At 39.3% G+C, this 20,323-nt stretch overlaps 1 protein-coding gene across 9 annotated transcripts in view; it reads right to left on the reverse strand.

Annotated features, from left to right (window-relative positions):
- HUWE1 (HECT, UBA and WWE domain containing E3 ubiquitin protein ligase 1) overlaps nt 1-20,323 on the reverse strand; it is a 144,903-nt gene that overhangs the window by 85,046 nt on the left and 39,534 nt on the right. For 8 of the 9 annotated variants that reach the window (XM_082609742.1, XM_082609746.1, XM_082609745.1 and 5 more), the window contains 13 exons: nt 12,473-12,535; nt 10,565-10,642; nt 9,634-9,681; nt 9,485-9,553; nt 8,927-9,026; nt 7,545-7,666; nt 7,098-7,248; nt 6,832-6,959; nt 6,136-6,276; nt 5,816-5,921; nt 4,425-4,550; nt 3,799-3,900; nt 3,260-3,340 (listed from right to left, as the gene is read on the reverse strand). In XM_082609742.1, coding sequence (XP_082465868.1) covers nt 3,260-3,340; nt 3,799-3,900; nt 4,425-4,550; nt 5,816-5,921; nt 6,136-6,276; nt 6,832-6,959; nt 7,098-7,248; nt 7,545-7,666; nt 8,927-9,026; nt 9,485-9,553; nt 9,634-9,681; nt 10,565-10,642; nt 12,473-12,535 — 1,315 coding nt within the window. The remainder of the gene's footprint in view (nt 1-3,259; nt 3,341-3,798; nt 3,901-4,424; nt 4,551-5,815; nt 5,922-6,135; nt 6,277-6,831; nt 6,960-7,097; nt 7,249-7,544; nt 7,667-8,926; nt 9,027-9,484; nt 9,554-9,633; nt 9,682-10,564; nt 10,643-12,472; nt 12,536-20,323) is intronic. The other variant, XM_082609743.1, reaches the window with a different exon arrangement.

Genomic DNA, 20,323 nt, shown 5'->3' on the forward strand with positions numbered 1-20,323 from the left:
CCCTATAATACATAGGCACCTCTAGCATGCCAAGGCCCGGAGACCACAGGTTTGAAAATATTATGCAACATTCTAGCATAATATTATGCCACACTCTGGTTGGCCTGGCAATGCCTCATTTGGCTGGCCTGGGTCTGGGATTCTACCACTCCAGCTCAATGCCAAACTCCTTGGGCCCTTTCTTGTCTATGCTGTGACTTCACTTGTTTGGGGTATTCAATCAGTCCACAGTTTTCCTGTAAGAAGTTACATTATAACTCCTAGGGACAAAGGAATACTGATATTCAGTCATTTCTGTAAGTACTTCTCCAATGTATAAAACTTTCCATCAAAGTTTTGGGGCTAGGCCAGGACTCCCATCAACCCAGCATCCTAGATAATGATTTCAGCATAATTGATAGTCCCAGACTCGATGCTGACACCCTCAAATGTTAACTGCTCCCATATCTGCTGCTATACTCATCACAACTCCATGGCCCCATGAGCTGATTTCCCCTCATCGGACAGTCTCATACTTCACTCCCTATTATTCCCCTATCACTACCCCACATTTCCTTCTTCCTCAACTTGATGGACAACATTTTTTGTAATAGTAACAGAGAATGTCACCTGAGCACTAAACCTCCAGCAATGTTACCAGGTGCCCCAGGAGATGCAACCACTTACACAGATAACTCTTGCTGCTCTGGAGGTCTTCAATATTCATACTGACTACCTGTCACCCTCTCCAGTTAAGCAGCCCACAATAACCATGTTGGTACTAGTGTCAGCTAGGCTAGGAACAGAGCATATGCAGACTTGAACAGATTAAAATGTGGCAAGGCTAAGACAGGAGGTGAGAGAGAAGAAAAGGCAGTTGAGGAAGTTAAAGGGGACACAATTGGGTATAAAAGTGGGGTAGAAGAGCCAGAGGTAGGATATGAAAGGAGTCAGAATTTTTATTTGGTGGGTTTTAGCATGGAATTGTTGCAGCAGGACACCACAACCTCACCAGGTGCTTCCTCACTGACTTCCCCTTCATGCCCTCCCCCAGGCTCCACCATCAACTGGCTGCAAAAGGGAGCACTGGGACATCCTTTTACCTATTATATTGAGCCTCATCACCAGCTTTGGTGTAATAGACACACGGTGTTTAGGTGTTTCCAATTCTGTAACAGATTCATCTCATAGAGGCTACCCAGATAATGGCATAACTCCTGGCCGACCACATAAACCAAACTCAGGTCTTAGAAGCCCTTAATGAGGGACAAAGCAATCTACTTGCTATGACAATTGATAATACATTACATTAAACTACCTACTGGTATTTCGAAGTGGAGCTTGTGCCTTAAAGGGGACCTCCTGTTGCATGTGGGTTAATAATATAGGAAAGATATCCAGAATAGTTCAACAAATAAAATAACAAACCAGGGCTTCCCTGGTGGTGCAGTGGTTGAGAGTCCACCTGCCGATACAAGGGACACGGGTTCGTGCCCCGGTCCGGGAAGATCCCACATGCCGCAGAGCGGCTAGGCCCGTGAGCCATGGCCGCTGAGCCTGTGCGTCCGGAGCCTGTGCTCCGCAATGGGAGAGGCCACAACAGTGAGGGGCCCGCGTACCGCCAAAACAAACCAAAACAAAAAAACAAACCAAAACAGCCAATTATATTACTAAAATACTCCAAGAGATTCTCAAACCCCCATTAATTTCTTTTCCTGGCCATCTCCTTCTGCCTGGGGTGAAAGGCTCTACACTATTATTTATGGAGCTAAAATAATTGCTGGACTAATTACTTTGGGTTGGCTTTGCAAATCTGGTCCCTTTCAAGTACAAGTTTATTTACAGGGAACCTGGGAGGTTGTTATGTTAATTCAAACGCCAGGGATGAATCAAGACTTTAAAGAAGGAATTTTGACCTACACTGACGTTTGCTTTTATGCTCTAAGTCTTTATTGCTTCCTTCATCATCCTGAGAGGGCTCACCTGCTCCCCATCCCAACCCACAAGCACATGTATCCTCTTGCTGCCTTTTAAACTTCCCCTTTATAAATAAAGGTCTGTGCACTTGCTTTTCTCTGTTCTGGGGCTTTCTCCCAAAGAGAGCCATCCTTCCCTGTCCCTTGACCTGGGACTTCTCCAACTGTGTAACAAATCCTTTTTAAATCATACCAAAGGACTACTGTAAGGAGTTTTTCCACCTGAAGCTAACCTTGGGAGGGAGCCTCTCCATGTCAAAATGGAGTTGCTGTAACACAATGGAACACTTCCTCAACCTGATCAAGAGGAACAAAACATTCAACACAAAATCTTCTGCTAGCCTCAAACTTTTTTTTTCTTTTTTGGCTAACCTCAAACTTAAGGGTGAAATACTGACTGAATGCTTTCCCCTCTGAGTTCAGGAACAAAAAATAAAATAAAATAAAATAAAATAAAATAAAATAAAATAAAATAAGATAAAAAGCATTTAGCAGAGTCACAGGATACAAAGTTAATATACAAAAAACCCCCTAAATTGCTTCAGCAAGGCAGTTAAGCATCTGAGTCTGTAGTAGCCAAAACTTCTCCCTCTAGACACCCCAAAGTACTAAAATATGTGTGCTACTGGTACAAGGAGGCTTTCTCTATTTCTACACCTCCCACTAAATTCCTTTGCAGTTTTAAGGAGAATTCTAGAAGCATATATATCTCGTGTATTGTCCTGAATATGTATGGCACTCAATAAATGCCAGTTAATAAATATGAGGTTTTAACAACAGCAATACTCAAAGTAGTGGTGATGTCAAAATGCAAGGACATTTTCTATAAGTAACTACAAAGTACCCACAGGTTCCAAAACAATTTTCTACAGTAAGAAACAATTTTCTATACTACAGCTTACAGGTCTGACATTCAGTTCTGAGAATGGAAACCATTCTGATTGGGCTTTTTAGACCAAGGTTAGGGACTAACCATTGAATAAAGACATGTTTCCTATCACACCTGCAATGTAAGTGTAGCACAAAAATCCAAGTGTACAATAATACTACTGATAACAAATGATTCACAAAAAAAAAAGAGTTCTGTAATGTAGTAGTTATCACATTTGCCTGACACAATACACTGCAAGTGGATATTTATTTGAAACTGGACTCTGACCTTTCTCTATTTCATCACCAACTAGAAAGATACATAATCACACAGTGGACAAATGTGGATAGTAAAATTCTACCAGGATATAAAACACACAGAGAATACTGCTAGGTTATTCCAGCTTGGTATGAACAAATTCAACTCCACTTACCTAGGAGAAAAAGTGATGGGCCATAATATTCTGCATTGCTGATGATGTGTTTCAGGGAGGTAGGCAGAGAACCATCCATCACTAAGAGAAAAGCAAACATCAAGAAAAACATGATCAGTCCAGTAGTAGTTTGATGGGTGGGGATGATGGATCAATATATTACATATACCGCACGGTGGCAAAGTCTATGTTGATTCCAATTTAATGGCCTCCACTTGTCTCCTCTTAATATTCTATTATTTATTCCTTGTCCATGCAATAACCTTTTAACAGTAGGTCAAAGAATAAAAGAATACAGACACTGAGAGACAGAGTGGGGTAGCAGGCTGGAAATGAACACAGATTCAAAAGCTGGAAAAGGAAAAAAATAGGTGAATCATTATTAAAATAGTTGAACGAACAATCCTTAGGTCTAGGAAAAGTGACACTAAAGGACTGAAAGCTATTCAAAATGGCATGGCCTTTTCCTAAAAAGTATGAAAAGGACCAATTTTTGAGAGAGTCAAACACCCCTCCAGAAAGTATCTAGAATCAAATACCATGTCGTATGCCATCTGAGAAAGCAGGGTCTTGAATGGCCTTCTTGAGGAAATTCAACATGGATTTCAGAAGTGCGGCTCGTTGTGGAATACACTGGACTCCTGGCAAGGGAGAAAGAGGATTATACTGGTTCACCATTATGTACAATGAGCAGGTATATAAAACAAATTTTTAGGAGATCCACATGCCCTACAGCAACACTAGCAGACATTCGAAGTGAAATGTCTGGATGTTGGGAAGAACATTTACCTAAGCTTTAAAACTGGAAAAAATAAATCACCAAGGACTACACAAAACCTATACTAAAATTAAAAGTCTAAAGTAAAAAAGAAAAATTACAAAGTAAAAAGATTAACTCTGATCCTCAGTTACTATTTTGAATATTATCTGCCCTCAAACATGGATGTTTTGATAAAATAATCAATGTGTGAATAGTTGGAAAATTATAAAATGCTATGAAATAAATGTTAATACGAGAAAATGAATACCAGAATGGCAAAGTAACGGTCACAGTCCTAAGAAGCAAACCTCCAAATGTACTGCTTAAGCTCCCCCAAAGCACCTTGCTTCACTAGTTTAGTAATTCAGTCACTGTTATCGGCTGTGTCTCTCTATGTCTACATACCAGGACGAGGGCCAGGGCCAGAGAAGATGCTAGTGCTGCCGGAACTTGATGCCCTTAATTCAACATCCAGCCGGTGCTCCATAGAGATGGATGAGCCGGGACTACTTTCCATAGTCACATCTGCAACTAAAGTAAAAGTTATGATAAAGAAAATTAGTTAGAATAAAAGGCACCACCAAAGAGAAGATTATTTCAGAACAATATTTTTCCGTAAGGTGAGATGAATGATATCGAAATGGAGAAGGATTAGAATATTGAAACCCAAAATGAAAATACAGTTGGCCTTTGAACAACACAAACGTTGGGGCCCAACCCTCCATATAGTCAAAAATCTGCATGTATCTTTACAGTCAGCCCTACATATCCGAGGTTCCACATCTGTGGATTCAACCAACTGTGGATTTTTCTTCTAGTCTTTTTTATACATATACAAACATACATACATGTGCCTACTTACACACAGGAAACACAAACTCATGGTTTTGTAACCTGCTTTTCAGTGAATATACAATTTTCTCTACGAGTATATCATAATCACCAGGATTAGTTTTTAAAAATGTAGATTTCCTGGTCTTACGTACTAAATCAAGCATTGCACTAAATCTTTATTTTAGCAAGCACTTTATTTTATTCTTATGCTTACTAAAGCTTGACAACCACTGATTTATAGTGAACAGTGAGTGAGTCTTTAAATTGTCTTCTACACCACCACATTTAGGAGATGTCACATTTTAATCAATACTCAGGACAACATGACCACACCCATTACCTCAAATGCCAAGTCACCCACTGTAGACTAGAGATAGAAATTGGGTAAAGGGGCTTCTAGGGGCAGCAATGCACATAGTTAATTGTGTTCGGGAAAAAAAGGAATGAAAACTTAGGGATATTTAGTGTAAAGAATGAAAGCATTATAAAAATACTAATACCTTTATTATTAGCATGATAACAGATATATGTAATGACATCCTGGGTCAAAATAAGATTAAATTCTAAGAAAGCTGTTTTGTGGAAGTTTTTTATTTTTGGTACTATTAAGAGCTATGAACTGGGGGAAGTTTTAAAAATGGACTTACCTGATGCACCCCAAGATTAAGAATACCTGGTCTTCTATCTTTCAGACTTTATGATTTAAAACTTGTTCCCTACCCAACAACTTTTTCACCTCTCCCTTTCCTTCTCAAAATGGCCAGGTAGTTTCACAGGGTCCCATTTTAGTGTCTACATTCTCCTTATCTTTCCCTAACACATATTTAAACACTTACGATATACATATCAGGCACTACTGGAGATTACAGCAGTGAACAAAACAGTATCCTGATCTCACGGAGCTCACACTTTATTGGGAAAAAGAAGATAATGAACCAATACTTATAGTAACTGTTAATTACCATCCATATCAGTTTCCATTTCTTCTCCTTCTTGTGTAGTACTGGGTCTCTGGATCTTTGGCTTGATCACAAAAGGACATTCTTTTCGGCACAAATCTACTTCATGCTACGATCAAGGGGAAAAGAGCAAGATAATCCTACATAAATAACGGAGATTAAAAACAATTATAACAAAAGAATATCACAGGCAGATTACAGAACTGGTTTCTAAAAACAAAAGAGGGATAAAATGGCTCTTTAGGGTTATAAGGATAGTTCCTAGGCTCAGCTCTCACTACATACAAGTATATGCAAAGTGCTCCGAAGTGCTCCTTGTATACCTCAAGTCTATAAATGAAGATAGAAAGTCCACTATGGGATTGAAAAGCTGCCATGTCCAGATTGGTGATGAGGTCAACCACTCTGACAGCTCTGGTGACAAATGTAATCTGGTCCTGTTCATCACCAAGAAACTTTATGACCTATTAGGGAGAGAAAAAGGTAAAACCAATCAAATGAAAAGACACAAAGCTGTAAATAATGTGCTCTTCTGGAAACATGCAGTCTAGGGTTTCAGAGAGGCAGCACGGTATAGGAGGAAAAAAATATGTTTGATTTTTGGTGCTTGCCAAATGATAGCTCTATCACTTCTGAGACTCAACCTCCTGAGGTAATAGGGACATAAATTACCTTTCAGGATTAAATAAAATATTCAGGGAGAAAAGAGCTGGTGCCCAGTGCCCAGCACATGGCAAAGCCTATCATGCCTAAGGTCACGATAAGATGTGGCAATATCTTAATTAGTACCCAGGGCCTCCTACCACATCATGCTGGACTATGAGCAATTCTTAATAATGGAAATAGCTGCTCTTAAAAGTTGTTAATGAGATAACTAGAAGGCCAAACTTGAGAAATTAAGTATGACATTTTCTGGGTAAGCTTTCTTATGCTAACTGTTCCCACTGTAAACCATTCACAACTCTGTACCCTCTTAGTTGATTTCCCCACAAATGTATTTTTTAAAACAAGTAGAGCACCTTCAGTAAGGCTTCCATCATTCCACAGGAGACCAAGGCTTCGCCACCAGCATCGTAGCTGGCCAGATGATATAAAAAAGAGAAGAGAGCAGTGGCAAACTGGTGAGGGTACGGATCCATGGAAGGATCTACAAGGGAAGTGGAGAGAGGGAGAGAAAGAGCAAGCTCAGAATTGGGTGTTAAGTTGGCAGGATGTTAAACAAAGGCAGACAAAGCAAAGGGTAGGGTTCCTCTTGGTGGCTAGGACAATAACCACGAAAACTTACCAATCATGGCCTGGATACAGTTCCGCACAAGTACAGGCAAAAATCCATGGTAGGAGGCAGTTCCAGTACAGTCAATAATACTGCTGAGTTTGGGAGTTCTCTCCAAGTGGACAATTGATGTTAATGTTCGTAAAGAAGCAGCTTTAATCTCCTTTGAAAACAGAAAGTAAACATGGGATGTGTTAAATAAGAAGTAGACGACTGAACCAAGTTGCTAATACCCACTCTAAAATTTAAGTCATTCTACTGGTAATTGCTTGGAGTAGATGGAGGTCTGTTGAGAATAACATTGAAAATCCTGCGTTTGTTAAATTTGCAGCAAAATATCCAAAGAGGAAAAGGGCTAAGCTTCCCTCTTGGGGTTCATTTTAACCTCTGGGAAAAACCAAAACTCAGATAAATACATACGAGCCTGATATACACAGGAAAATATTAATAAATACTTACCATAAGCTGCTTATCTGTTATCTGAAGGACATCTACCAACTCTTCTATCAACCCATTATACAAGATACTGTTTGCGGACTCCTGCAAGGCATTGGAATACACTGCAAAAGGAGAAATAAACACTTTAGGCAAGAAGGCAGTGGTCAAGCCACTGCCCAATGACAAACCTTTTGGCACCTACTGGTTCTGGGGAAGGACTCCCTTCCCACCAGCATTGGAGGGCAGAATCACTGAATTCTAGAGGGTTGGATCAAATACAATGATAAGCTCTAAATACCCACCAAACTGACAGATTCTCCTATTAATGATGTTGTCTTGAGCAAAGATTTTCAGGAATCAAAAGAGAATGAAGAATTAATATTTTATAACATCACTACTTGCTAACTCTATTACACCCTGGACTTCCACTTTAGTCTCTTCATGTGTTTCTGTTTTACACTGGAAACACTTATACAAACTGTAAAGAACAGAATTTATGGACTACTGCAGACTAAATTAGAAACTTGTATGACACTGTAGTAAAACTTGAGAGAATGCATGTAATCCACTTCCAATAAATCCCACACAAAGGTAATACTGAACACAGTCCCCCGAAGTGCAAACTAATGGGATTTGAGCACATTCAGTTTTCAACAAACATTTCCTGGGTACCCACTAACATACCAGAAGTTATGCTAGGTATGAATACAAATAGAATAGTAGGAATTTCATTTCAAGGAACTCATAGTTTTCAAGAGTAGAAAAACAAGTAATTACATAATGAAGGATGGTAATATTAACAGGAGCTACCATTTTATACCTTCTATGTGCCTGGCCTGTGCTAGGTACTTTACAGGTTTTCATTTAATCCTCAGATCAGCTTATAAAATACTTATTAAATGAGGAAAACTGAGGCCAAAAGGATAAACAGGAGCCTAATAAACTCAGTCAGGGCGAAAGCCCAGGACTGATTTCAAAACCAGTGTGCTTTCCACTATACCACCCTACAGTTAAAAGTAAAATGCACAGTACTATTTAATGAATTTCAAAATTATACTCCCAAAGAAGAGGAAGATGAAATGGCAAGAGGAAAAATAGGGCCCAGAGGAAGACGACTATCTGAACACTCATAAAAAACAAAAACAAAAACAAAAACACCCCACCCAAATAAAGACTAAACCTATGTGATATATGTCGATCATATCCTCTTTCTGATCCAACATTAAGGAGCCCAAGGATGATGAATACAGTGAACACTAGGAATGCTGGCAATTTTGCAATTTAACTTGCCACCTAGGTAGCTACAATAAGCCCCATAGCAACAAAGACAGACGAAGTTCAAAGGAAATCAAGTCTAAACTGCCTAACCAGGGCCTGTTAATTATAGGGTGTTATTCTCTTACCTAATATAGATATTGCATGCAGCCTGGCCTGAACAGCTTGCAATCGCTTCCTGTGATTAGAAAAGCCATGGGCCAGCCGTATGTGTGTAAATAACAGCATCTGTAGAGACATAAGACCTAAATTAGGAAACCAATGGAAAAGGTGACTATACTTTCTGAGGAAGGGCTAAATCTTACTCACTGGGCTACTTGACATTTGGCAAGAGTTCTGATTGTTATTAATCAAATCAAATATTTGATCACCATTACAATGAGCAGAAAAAAATAACACAACTAAACGTTTTCTTCTTTGGTATCCAAAGTGTCGAGCTACCACCACTTATTAGATATTCATGGTGAATAAGGCTGCTTCTGTTTTCCTCAAAGTCTCACCAGGACCTAGGAAGTCAGTTTAAGTGTTGGCCTCAAAAAAGATGAGGAAACTAAGGCCCACGGAGGCTAATTTGCCCACTGTCTGACTCCATTCTTTCTGCTATGCTATATCCCAGCCCCAGCACATATCACTGATCTATGTGGATAACAACCACACCCTTTAGATATTTTTAAGACATATCATACCTGCTTATCCTTAGGAATGCTGTACATTTTGGTAAGAGATTCCATGATTTCAGAAGGGCTTTCTGAAATCTACATTAGAAAAAAAACTGTTAGCAACAAAAAGTGAACCAAATGTTAAGAACTAACCCATAGTCAAAGATTCTTCTTACCTTGTCAAGTTGCTCTATGTGAATATAATGTAGTGTGTTACTAGATGTCTGAAATTAAAAAGATAGGAGAGTTGTTAGGAGTCACTGTATACCTTAGCTTCCCCCTGCCATAGGACTGCAAGAGCTATCTGAAAAACAAGATGTCACCCCCTAGGTTGAAGCCTCACCTGAATGCTCTCAAAAATCAAAATATTCTTTAGAATCCCCCCAAATTTCATCTTATATATTTTCAGCAAAGCTTCTCTGAAACCAGTACATTAAATATATAATGTACATAGCCAGATACATTTCATGTTCTTCCTTATCCCTTTTTAACCTGTATTGACTTAATACCTACAGCCTCTGTATTCACAGTAGAGTGAATCCATGAAAATGGTTTCTTTCTAAATATGCATTAGAGCTGTTCTCAAGGCACCAAAAACCTAGAAAGATTATTTATTATTATTATATATTTTAAGTAGAAAGGGGGAAAAAAAAAAGATCTTGTTCACTAGGCCACTTCTAAACCAAAGTGAATTTTGGTATTTCCTCAAAGAATATGCAATGTCCAGACAACTGAAGCAGGACCTTGTAAGCAAATACATAGACTTCTTGCAGGCTGGCTTAAGTAGAGAAAGTTCAGCCGATCACTACCTAGACTATTATACTAAACGGTGGAATTCTCAACTGAGACTGAGAAAAATACACCAGTCCTAACAGTGCCACATAAACAGAGTCCTGTCTTTTGGCAGTTCCAACATAAGTGAGATTCAAACCTATCAGAGCTGGGCAAACAATGAACACTTATTCCTGAGAAGCTGCTGGATATATTAGCTTGGAAGGGCAGCAACGTAGCTCAACATCATTCCCTCTTTTTACTGAGGAGTCCTAGAAAAGTTGACCCCAGCTACGGATTACTGACTTTATTAGAACAAGTGTGAATGAGACTCACCCTTCTTTCGATTTTGACCTCGGCCCCAGGGTCTGCATAGAATTCGAAGTGTAGTGTAGTTGCACTGGGTGGGTATTTCTGTGTATAAAGCACATGAAAGAATGAGATACCATCTTCTCTTAAATCTTCCCTCGGACTTAGCCACTTGTCCAACTCAGTGTGACAGCAGAATGAGTAGTATCGTCAGCAGCTACAGTGCCTTCACTCCTTGTTTTAGCAGAGCTCAGATGTAACAACACAGAATTAGGAGGGTGGAGCCCAGAGCTCTAAAAGCTTTCATATTCCTTACTTGATAACTCAAGTTATCAGTTGTTCTTTCTTTCAAGAGATCAATTTTGACTGCAGCTATTCCCAAGAGGAAAAAGAGAGGCAAGTCTGCCCCAATAATTAATAAGAGTCCAAGGATGAAGGATAAATACAAGGGTCTAGGTACCAGTTCGAGAATGGAAAAGAACACTCTTATGGAAATCTCAGTGAATATAATCGCCTTTTGAAATATTTTATTCAAACTATGCCTCATGGGCCTACCTTCATAATTCTTTAAATACTCCTTTCCATACTATCCTACATAATTTCTCATGGTATCCAACTGCTTTTCTGCACAGGTAGATACCAAGTCAATATAAACCAGACCCTGACAACAAATCCTATTTAACTCTAGAAAAGCAACATGAAAAACAAAGTAAGACTGCAAGAGCATGCCCATTAAAGTGTATCTTTGAAAGAAACCGGTAGCAGTGGTTGCCTCTGGGGATGGAGAATTATACTCTTTATACTCCTAGAATTTTTTAACATGTATATGTATTACTTCCTTTCAAAGCACACAAAGTTTTCAAAGTCCTATGACATACCAAATATCAGTAAATAAAAGAATGCATGATTTCTTAATATAGGCTGAGACCACGATGGGTAACAGACATCACACAAGCCTGGTAGAGTATATCATACTGTTTTGCTCAAGTGGCCAAGAACAAGCTTGATATACATAAGGAGTCTCAGAATTAATCAACTAAACTTTAAGATGAAAAATAATTTTCTCAGAATTAGAATTCCAAACTGAATACCCTTTAAGATTTATATAGCTTTGATGATTAAAACAGACAACATTCACCTCTCATATTACCCAATATCCACTCATATAATGCACACTAAAGAAAGTATACCAGCTAAGGTGGGAAAGTAATTTGTTCTATTTGTAGTTTTCTGTGACCAGAAAAAGAACCATTCTCCTAGGGCTAAAAAGGCTTCTTAAGATAAATACACTAAATTTCACTGCAGCCATTTGTCCTATACATGACAAATTGACAAAAGAAGCAGTACATCTGTTGGAAAATACAGCTGCTTCTTGGCACGGAACTGTATCATAATAATCCAGTTGTGCTTTGTGGTGCTATAGCAACGTATCAAAGCAGAGGGGAGGATGGCCTGAGTTCATAGTCTAAACATGGGTTAAAGGTATGAGCAGGACAGGCATGAGGGGTAAACATGGAAAGCACACAGAACACTACAAGTTCTCAATAACCAAAATGGCAGAACTGTTCTCCAAGCAGCCATTCTTAAATCATGCCAGACTGCCCAGAGTTCTGATAGTTCCAGTGAAAAAGTACAAGGAAGTGTACTTTCTGGGATTTTTCATCACTTTCAAACTGACTCACCAAATGCAGTTTCTTACTCAAGAGATGGGTATGATCATATACTTTGTTTCTGAGATTCTTCATTTACCCCCAGAACATTGAGAGCCCAAGTATTTCTAGAAAAGGTATGCTATATCTCAATTGATCTCAGGTTCCTCAAAAGTCCTGATGTGAAGTGGCAACTTTAAATACCATATATTCATTGTAAAGTAAGGCTGAAAAAGAGATCACGCACAGCTGTCAAAAGACACCCATATCCCAAAGAGTCACTTACCACCATATGCAAGTCTCTGCAACATTCTGCAAGTCCAAAGCCATTCTCCTTTCCACCCCAGCTCTTGGAAAAAGAGAAAAGACAGTGTTAAAACAGTGCCTAAGGTAGCTTTGTGTATAAAATATTTATGAGTATGTGGCTGCCTGGAACACAGTGTTGAGAAGACATCCAATGTTAAAGTCAAACAAAAAGAGGGAGCAAAGAGAAGCAAGAACTTCACTAAGACTCAAGGCAACATGGTCTGCCTAAAGGTGATTTCTCCAATGAGATCAATTTCATTATTCTGTGAGGATGCTACTGAGAAGAACATAAACAGCTCCTGCAAGCAAATGTATTTTATATGACTGCAGTCAGGCTTGCTGAAAGGTCAGTCTTGATCCATTGGGTCTTCAGTACTGTACCGTGCTTTCCATGCTCAGCCTGCTCACCTCTCACATAGGGTGGAATTACATGCTCTCCAGTTTCTTACTTTTTGACATGAGCCAAAGTGCAAAGTAGAAGACTCTGCACTGCTTACTACTACTGTACTCTGCCACCACAAAGTCTAAAAAACTCATCAACAAGTACTAGCCCCTAAGGTAATAGGGGAGAATGGCTCAACTGTACACTATTATTGACTTCCAAGTCCAAAACCCCAGCCATACAATCTTGCTTAAAAACTAGCCTGCATTTTCAACAGCGTTTGAGATATCCATCATTTTTGCCTAATTCTGAACTCTCCCAGGGGTGGGGTGGGCACTTGTTGACAACATTCAAGAGTAAGTGCATTAGTCCCCTGGGACAGGCATACAATTGGGGTAAATAATAGACAAACTGAAAAGCTTGGGAAGAAAGGCTGGGGCGTGCAGTGCTTTGGGGAATAAGGGCTTTGAAAAGCCCTTTCCACACACTCCTGGGAATCTAGAAGGCCACATGTATGCCCAAGGTTGGGCACATTCTCAGAAAAGACCTGAGAAAGCACTAAGATCCCACATCTCTGGCTGACATCAGGCTCTATGCAAGCCAGAAGTGAAGGCTAAGTCAGAGTTGTAAACTTCCTGGCCGAGTACTGAAGACAGTGAGTATTCACATTGAAGATACCAACATACACACAGACCCCACCGGCAAAGACGGAGATATTTCGGTTCCAGGAGTTTAAAGCAAATCACTAGCTGACCACTAAGCTAATAGAATAGAGACTTCAATGACCACACAAAACAAAGAATTATGAAGTCAGTTCAGAAAAGTCTAAACAAACAATGACAAATCATAACAACAAACCCTGGGGAGGGGTGAGAATCTGATTTCCAGAGTTGCCACATATAATACCCAAAATGCCCATTTCAGAAACATAAGGAGTGATGCCAGCAAGATGGCCAAATAAGATGTCTCTCACTGCACCCCCCACCCCTGCAATAATTTGGCATCCATTCATGGAGAAAAGTGCCTTTATGGGAGCTGTGGAAACCAGCCTCATATGCAAAGGAACCTGGGAGGAGGCATACAGACCTCAGTCCCAGCTGTGGACCCTGCAGTGGCCTGTGAACCAGCTGTAGCCACTCTCAACAGCTGTTTGAGAGCCCGAGGAGAACACTGTCTTAACAATCATCCATGGATGATAAAGGTTAAAGGACAAAAGTTTAAAAAAAAATAAGAGCTAAAATAATTTGTTAATAAATACACAATATAAAAAGAGGTAAACTGTGACATCAAAAACATAAAATGGGAGGGGAATAAAAGAGTAAAGTCTTTCAGATGCAAAGTTAAGTTGTTATCAGTATTAAAATAAAACGATTATATCTTTTTCTAAAAAAATAAATTTATTTATTTTATTTATTTATTTTTGGCTGCATTGGGTCTTTGCTGCTGCGCTCGGGCTTTCTCTAGTTGCAGTGAGTGGGGGCTACTCTTCGTTGTGGTGCGCGGGCTTCTCACTGTGGTGGCTTCTCTTGTTGAGGAGCACAGGCTCTAGGCACGTGGGCTTCAGTAGTTGTGGCACATGGGCTCAGTAGTTGTGGCACATGGGCTTAGTTGCTCCGCGGCATGTGGGATCTTCCCGGACCAGGGATCAAACCCGTGTCCCCTGCATTGGCAGGTGGATTCTTAACCACTGCGCTATCAGGGAAGTCCCAAAACTATTATATCTATGTTTTATGTAAGGTTCATGGTAACCACAAAGCAAAAACCTAGATTAGATACACAAAAGACGAACAGTAGGGGACGGAAGCATACTACTATGAAAAACCATCATTCACAAAGAAAGGCAGCAAGAGAAGAAAGGGACAAGGGAAATACAAAACCACAAAAGACGAACAGTAGGGGATGAAAGCATACTACTATGAAAAACCATCATTCACAAAGAAAGGCAGCAAGAGAAGAAAGGGACAAGGGAAATACAAAACAACAAAAAAAGGACTAGTAAGATGGCATTACTGAGTCCCTGCCTATCAATAATTACTCCAAATGTAGATGGACTGATTTTCCAATCAAAAGGCATAGAGGGCCTCCCTGGTGGCGCAGTGGTTGAGAGTCCGCCTGCCGATGCAGGGGATACGGGTTCGTGCCCCGGTCTGGGAGGATCCCATATGCCGCGGAGCGGCTGGGCCCGTGAGCCATGGCCGCTGGGCCTGCGCATCCGGAGCCTGTGCTCCGCAACGGGGGAGGCCACAACAGTGAGAGGCCCGCATACCGCCAAAAGAAAAAAAAAAAAAAAAAAAGGCATAGAGTAGCTGGATGGAAAAAAGAACAAGACCCAACTATATGCTACCTACAAGACTCACCTCAGCTTTAAGGACACACATAGGCTCAAAGTAAAGGTATGGAAAAAGATATTTTACACAAGTGGAAACCAAAAGAGCAGGGATAGCTACTTATATCAGACAAAACAGGCTTTAACTCATAACCTGTAATGGGAGACAATTAAGGTCATTATAGAATGATCAAGGGGTCAATTCAAAGAGGATATAACAATTGTAAATTATATGGACATAATGTTGGAGCATCTAAATGTATTAAGCAAATACTAATAGATATGAAGGGAGAAACAGAGAACAATAATAGTAGGAGATGTCAACATCTCACTTTCAACAATGGACAGATTGTACTGAGAGAAAAATCAAGAAGGAAACATTGGATTTGAACTATACTTTAGACCAACGGACCTAGTAGGCATATGTATAACATTTTATTTAACAGCAGAATACACACTCTTCTCAAATCCACATGGAACATTCTCCTGCATAGATTATATGATAGGTCACAAGACAAGTCTTAGCAAATCTAAGATAGAAATCGTACCAAGTATCTTTCTGGACCCCAATAGTATGAAACTGGAAATCAGTAACAGGAAGAAAACTGGAAAAATTCACAAAGATGTGGAAATTAAACAATACACTACTGAACAACCAATGGGTCAAAAGAAATCAAAAGGGAAATTAAAAACATCTTGAAACAAATGAAAACGAAAACCAAACACATGAAAACGAATGAGATGCACCAAAGCAGTTCTAAGAGGGAAGTTTATAGGAATAAATGCCTACCTTAAGAAACAAAATCTCAAATAAACCTAATTTTATACCTCAACTTGAAACTTGAAAAAGAAGAATAAACTAAGCCTAAAGTTAGCAGAAGAAAGGAAATAACAAAGATTAGAGCAGAAATAAATGAGAGACTAGAAAAAACACAGAAAAGATTAATGAAGCGCTTCCCTGGTGGCACAGTGGTTGAGAGTCCGCCTAACGATGCAGGGGACACGGGTTCGTGCCCCGGTCCAGGAAGATCCCACATGCCACGGAGCGGCTGGGCCCGTGAGCCATGGCCGCTGGGCCTGCGCGTCCGGAGCCTGTGCTCCGCAACGGGAGAGGCCACAACACTGAGAGGCCTGCGTACCGCAAAAAAAAAGATTAATGAAAATAAGAGCTCTTTTAAAAAAAACTGCTCAACAAAATAGACAAAACTTTAGCTACACCAAGAAAAAAAGGCTGAAGACTGAAATAAATAAAATGAGAAACAAAAGAAGAGACATTATAACTGATACCACAGATACAAAGGATCATCAAGAGACTACTATGAACAAACTGTCAACAAATTGGATAACCCAGAAGAATTGGATAAATTCCTAGAAATATATAATCTAATGAAACAAAATCATGGAGAAATAGAAAATATGAATAGACCAATAATGAGTATGCAGACTGAATCAGTAATCAAAAAATACCCCAAAAAGAAAATTCCAGGACCAAATGGTTTCCTTGGTGAATTTCTCCAAACATTTAAAGAATAACCAATCCTTCTCAAACTTTTACCCCAAAATTGAAGAGGAGGGAACACTTCCAAACTCATTGCTTGAAAAATTACCATTGTTTGGCCAAAATTACCCTGATAACAAAGCCAGATAAGGACACTACAAGAACAGAAAACTACAGGCCAGTATCCCTGATGAACAAACTTGCAAAAGTCCTCAGCAAACTACCAGCAAACCAAGTTCAACAGCATACTAAAAGGAACATACGCCACGATTTAAGTGGGATTTATCCCTGGGATGCAAAGATGTTTCAACACATGCAAATCAATAAGTGTGATACCACATTAAGAGAATGAAAGACAAAAATCACATGATCATCTCAAAAGTTGCAGAAAAAGCAATGACAAAATTCAACATCCTTTCATAATAAAAACTCAAAAATGGGGTATAGAAGGAACATACCTCAACATGATAAAGGCCACATATGACAAGCCCACAGCTAACAGCATACTCAAGGATGAAAGGGTGAACCCTTTCCCTCTAAGATCAGGAACAAGACAAGGGTGCCCACTCTAACCACTCCTATTCAACACAGTATTGGAAATACTAGCCAGAGCCAATTAGGCAAGAAAAAGAAATAAAAGGCATACAATTCAGAAAGGAAGAAGTAAAACTGTTTCCATTTGCAAATGATATGATCTTATATATAGAAAACCCTCAAGGCTCCACCAAAAAACTGTTAGAATTAAATTCAGTAAAGTTGCAGGATACAAAATCAACATACAGAAATCAGTCACATCTCCATACACTATCTGAAAAAGAAATAAAGAAAACAATCCCATTTACAATAGCAGAAAAAACAGTAAAATACTTAGAAATAAATTTTACCAAGGAGGTAAAAATCTGTACACTGAAAACTATAAAACACTGATGAAAGGCATTAAAGAAGACACAAACATCCTATGTTCATGGATTGGAAGAATTAATATTGTCAAAATGTCCACAGTACCAAAAGCAATCTACAGATTTTAATTACTATCAAAATTCAATGACATTTTCCCCAGAAATAGGAAAAACAATCCTTAAATTTATATGGAACCAAGAAGACCCCAAATAACTAAAGCAATTCTGAGAAAGAACAAAGCTACAGGTATCATACTTCCTGATTTCAAACATTACAAAGCTATAGTAATCAAAACAGTATGGTATTAGCATATTAAAAACACACACAGACCAACAGAACATAATCAAGAGCCCAGAAATAAATCTTCACATAGTCAACTAATATTTGAAAGGGAGCCAATAATCAATGGGGAAAATATACTCTCTTCAATAAATGGTGCTGGGAAAACTGGATAACCAGTTTTCTGGATAACACACAGAAAAATGAAATTTGACCCCCTATCTTACACCACTCAAAAAATTAAACTAAATTTGGGGCTTCCCTGGTGACGCAGTGGTTGAGAGTCCGCCTGCCGATGCAGGGGACACGGGTTCGTGCCCCAGTCCGGGAAGAGCCCACATGCCGTGGAGCGGCTGGGCCCGTGAGCCATGGCCGCTGAGCCTGCGCATCTGGAGCCTGTGCTCCGCAACAGGAGAGGCCACAGCAGTGAGAGGCCCACATACCGCCAAAAAAAAAAAAAAAAATTAACCTAAATTAAAGACTTCAACATAAGACCTGAAACCATAAAGCTCCTAAAAGAAAACACAGGGTAAAAGCACCCCAACATTGGTCTTGGTGACAATTTTTGGGACATGACACCAAAAGCAACAAAGGCAAACTGCATCAAACTAAAACACTTCTGCACAGCAAAAGAAACAATCAACAAAATGAAAAGACGACCTGCAGAATAGGAGAAAATATCTGCAAACCATTATATCTGATAAGAAATTGCTATCCAAAATATAAAGAACTCATATTGATACAACTGAATAACAATAACAAAAACCAACCATCTGATCTTAAAATGGGCAGAGGAACTGAATAGACATTCTTCCAAAGACAATATACAAATGGCCAACAGTTACATGAAATGGTTCTCAATATCACTAGTCATCAGGGAAATGCGAATCATAGCCACAATGATATATCACTTCACACTTGATAGAATGGCCATTTTCAAGAAGACAAGAGATAACAAGTATTGGTGAGTATCTGGAGAAAAGGGGACCCTTGTGCACTGTTGGTGGGAATATAAATTGGTATAGCCACTACAGAAGACGAACAGTATGGAGGTGCCTCAAAAAATTAAAAATAGAACTATTATATGATCCAGCAATCCCAGTTCTGGCTATATCCAAAAGAAAGGAAATCAGGACAAAGAGATATCTGCACTCCCATATTTACTGTAAAGTTATTCACACCAGCCAAGGTATGGAAACAACTTAAGTGTCTGCCTAAGGATGAATGGATAAAGAAGATGTGCTGTACACACACACACACACACACACACACTGAAATGTTGTTCAGCCACAAGAAAGAAGGAAATCTCCCCTTATGCGACAACATGGATGGACCTTGAGGGCATTCTAGTAAGTGAATAAATCAGACAGAGAAAGAGAATTACTGTATGGTATCATTTATACATGGAATCTAAAAAAGCTCAACACACAGAAATAGAGGTTAGAATGGTGGTTGCCAGGGACTGGGGATTGGGGGAAATGTGGAGATGTTGGTCAAATCGCACAAACTTCTACTGTGGTAATCACTTTGCAATATATTAAGTGTATCAAATCATGTTGTATACCTTTAAGTTACACGATGCTTTATTTCAATTATATCCCCATAAAACCAGAAAAAATTAATTAATAGAAACCATTCCTGAGCAAGTCCAGACACTGGATTTAGTAGGCAAAGACTTTAAATCATCTATTTTAAATATGCTTAAAGAGCTAAATGAAATCATATACAAAGAACTAAAGGAAAACCATGAGAATGATGTCTCATCAAACAAAGAATGTCAATAAAGAGTCGGAGGTTATAAAAAAGGAAGCAAATAGAAATTCTGGAGCTGAAAAAGCACGATAACAGAAATGAAAAATTCACTAGAGTGGTTCAACAGCAGATGTAAGCAGGGAGAAAAATGAATCAATGAACTTAATTAAATATATATAATGTTAGGTGGTAATATGTGCTACAGAAAAAAATGAAGAGAAGTGTAATAGGGAGTATGGTAGGTGTTCTAATTTTAGAACAGGATGGTAGGGAAGACTTCACTGAGATGGTGGCTCTTAAGACTTAGAGAAGATAAGGGAGGAAGCCATAGAGGCAACTGGGGATGTAGCTGTGCAGAGGCCCTGCAGCAAGAGTGTGCCTGCCACTGTCCAGGAAAGCAAGGGTGCCAGTTATCTGGAATGGACTGAGCCTGGAGGAAAGAAATGTGAGGTGAGGTCAAAGTCTGATTTTGTACACATTACAACTGATATCCAGCAGAGATTTTGAGAAGGCAGTAAATATACAAGTTTGAGGTTCAAGGAAAACATACAATTTTTGGAGTCAATGGTCCTTAAAACTATGAAATTGGATCAGATCACCTAGGCAAAATGTATTGATAGCTGGATAAGACACAGAGCCTGGGGTGGAGCCCTGGGCCACTCTAACACTCGGAGGCAGCAGAAGAGGAGGCACC

Source organism: Mesoplodon mirus, assembly GCF_964341445.2.
Source record: "Mesoplodon mirus genome assembly, chromosome: X".
Lineage (NCBI taxonomy): Eukaryota > Metazoa > Chordata > Mammalia > Artiodactyla > Ziphiidae > Mesoplodon > Mesoplodon mirus.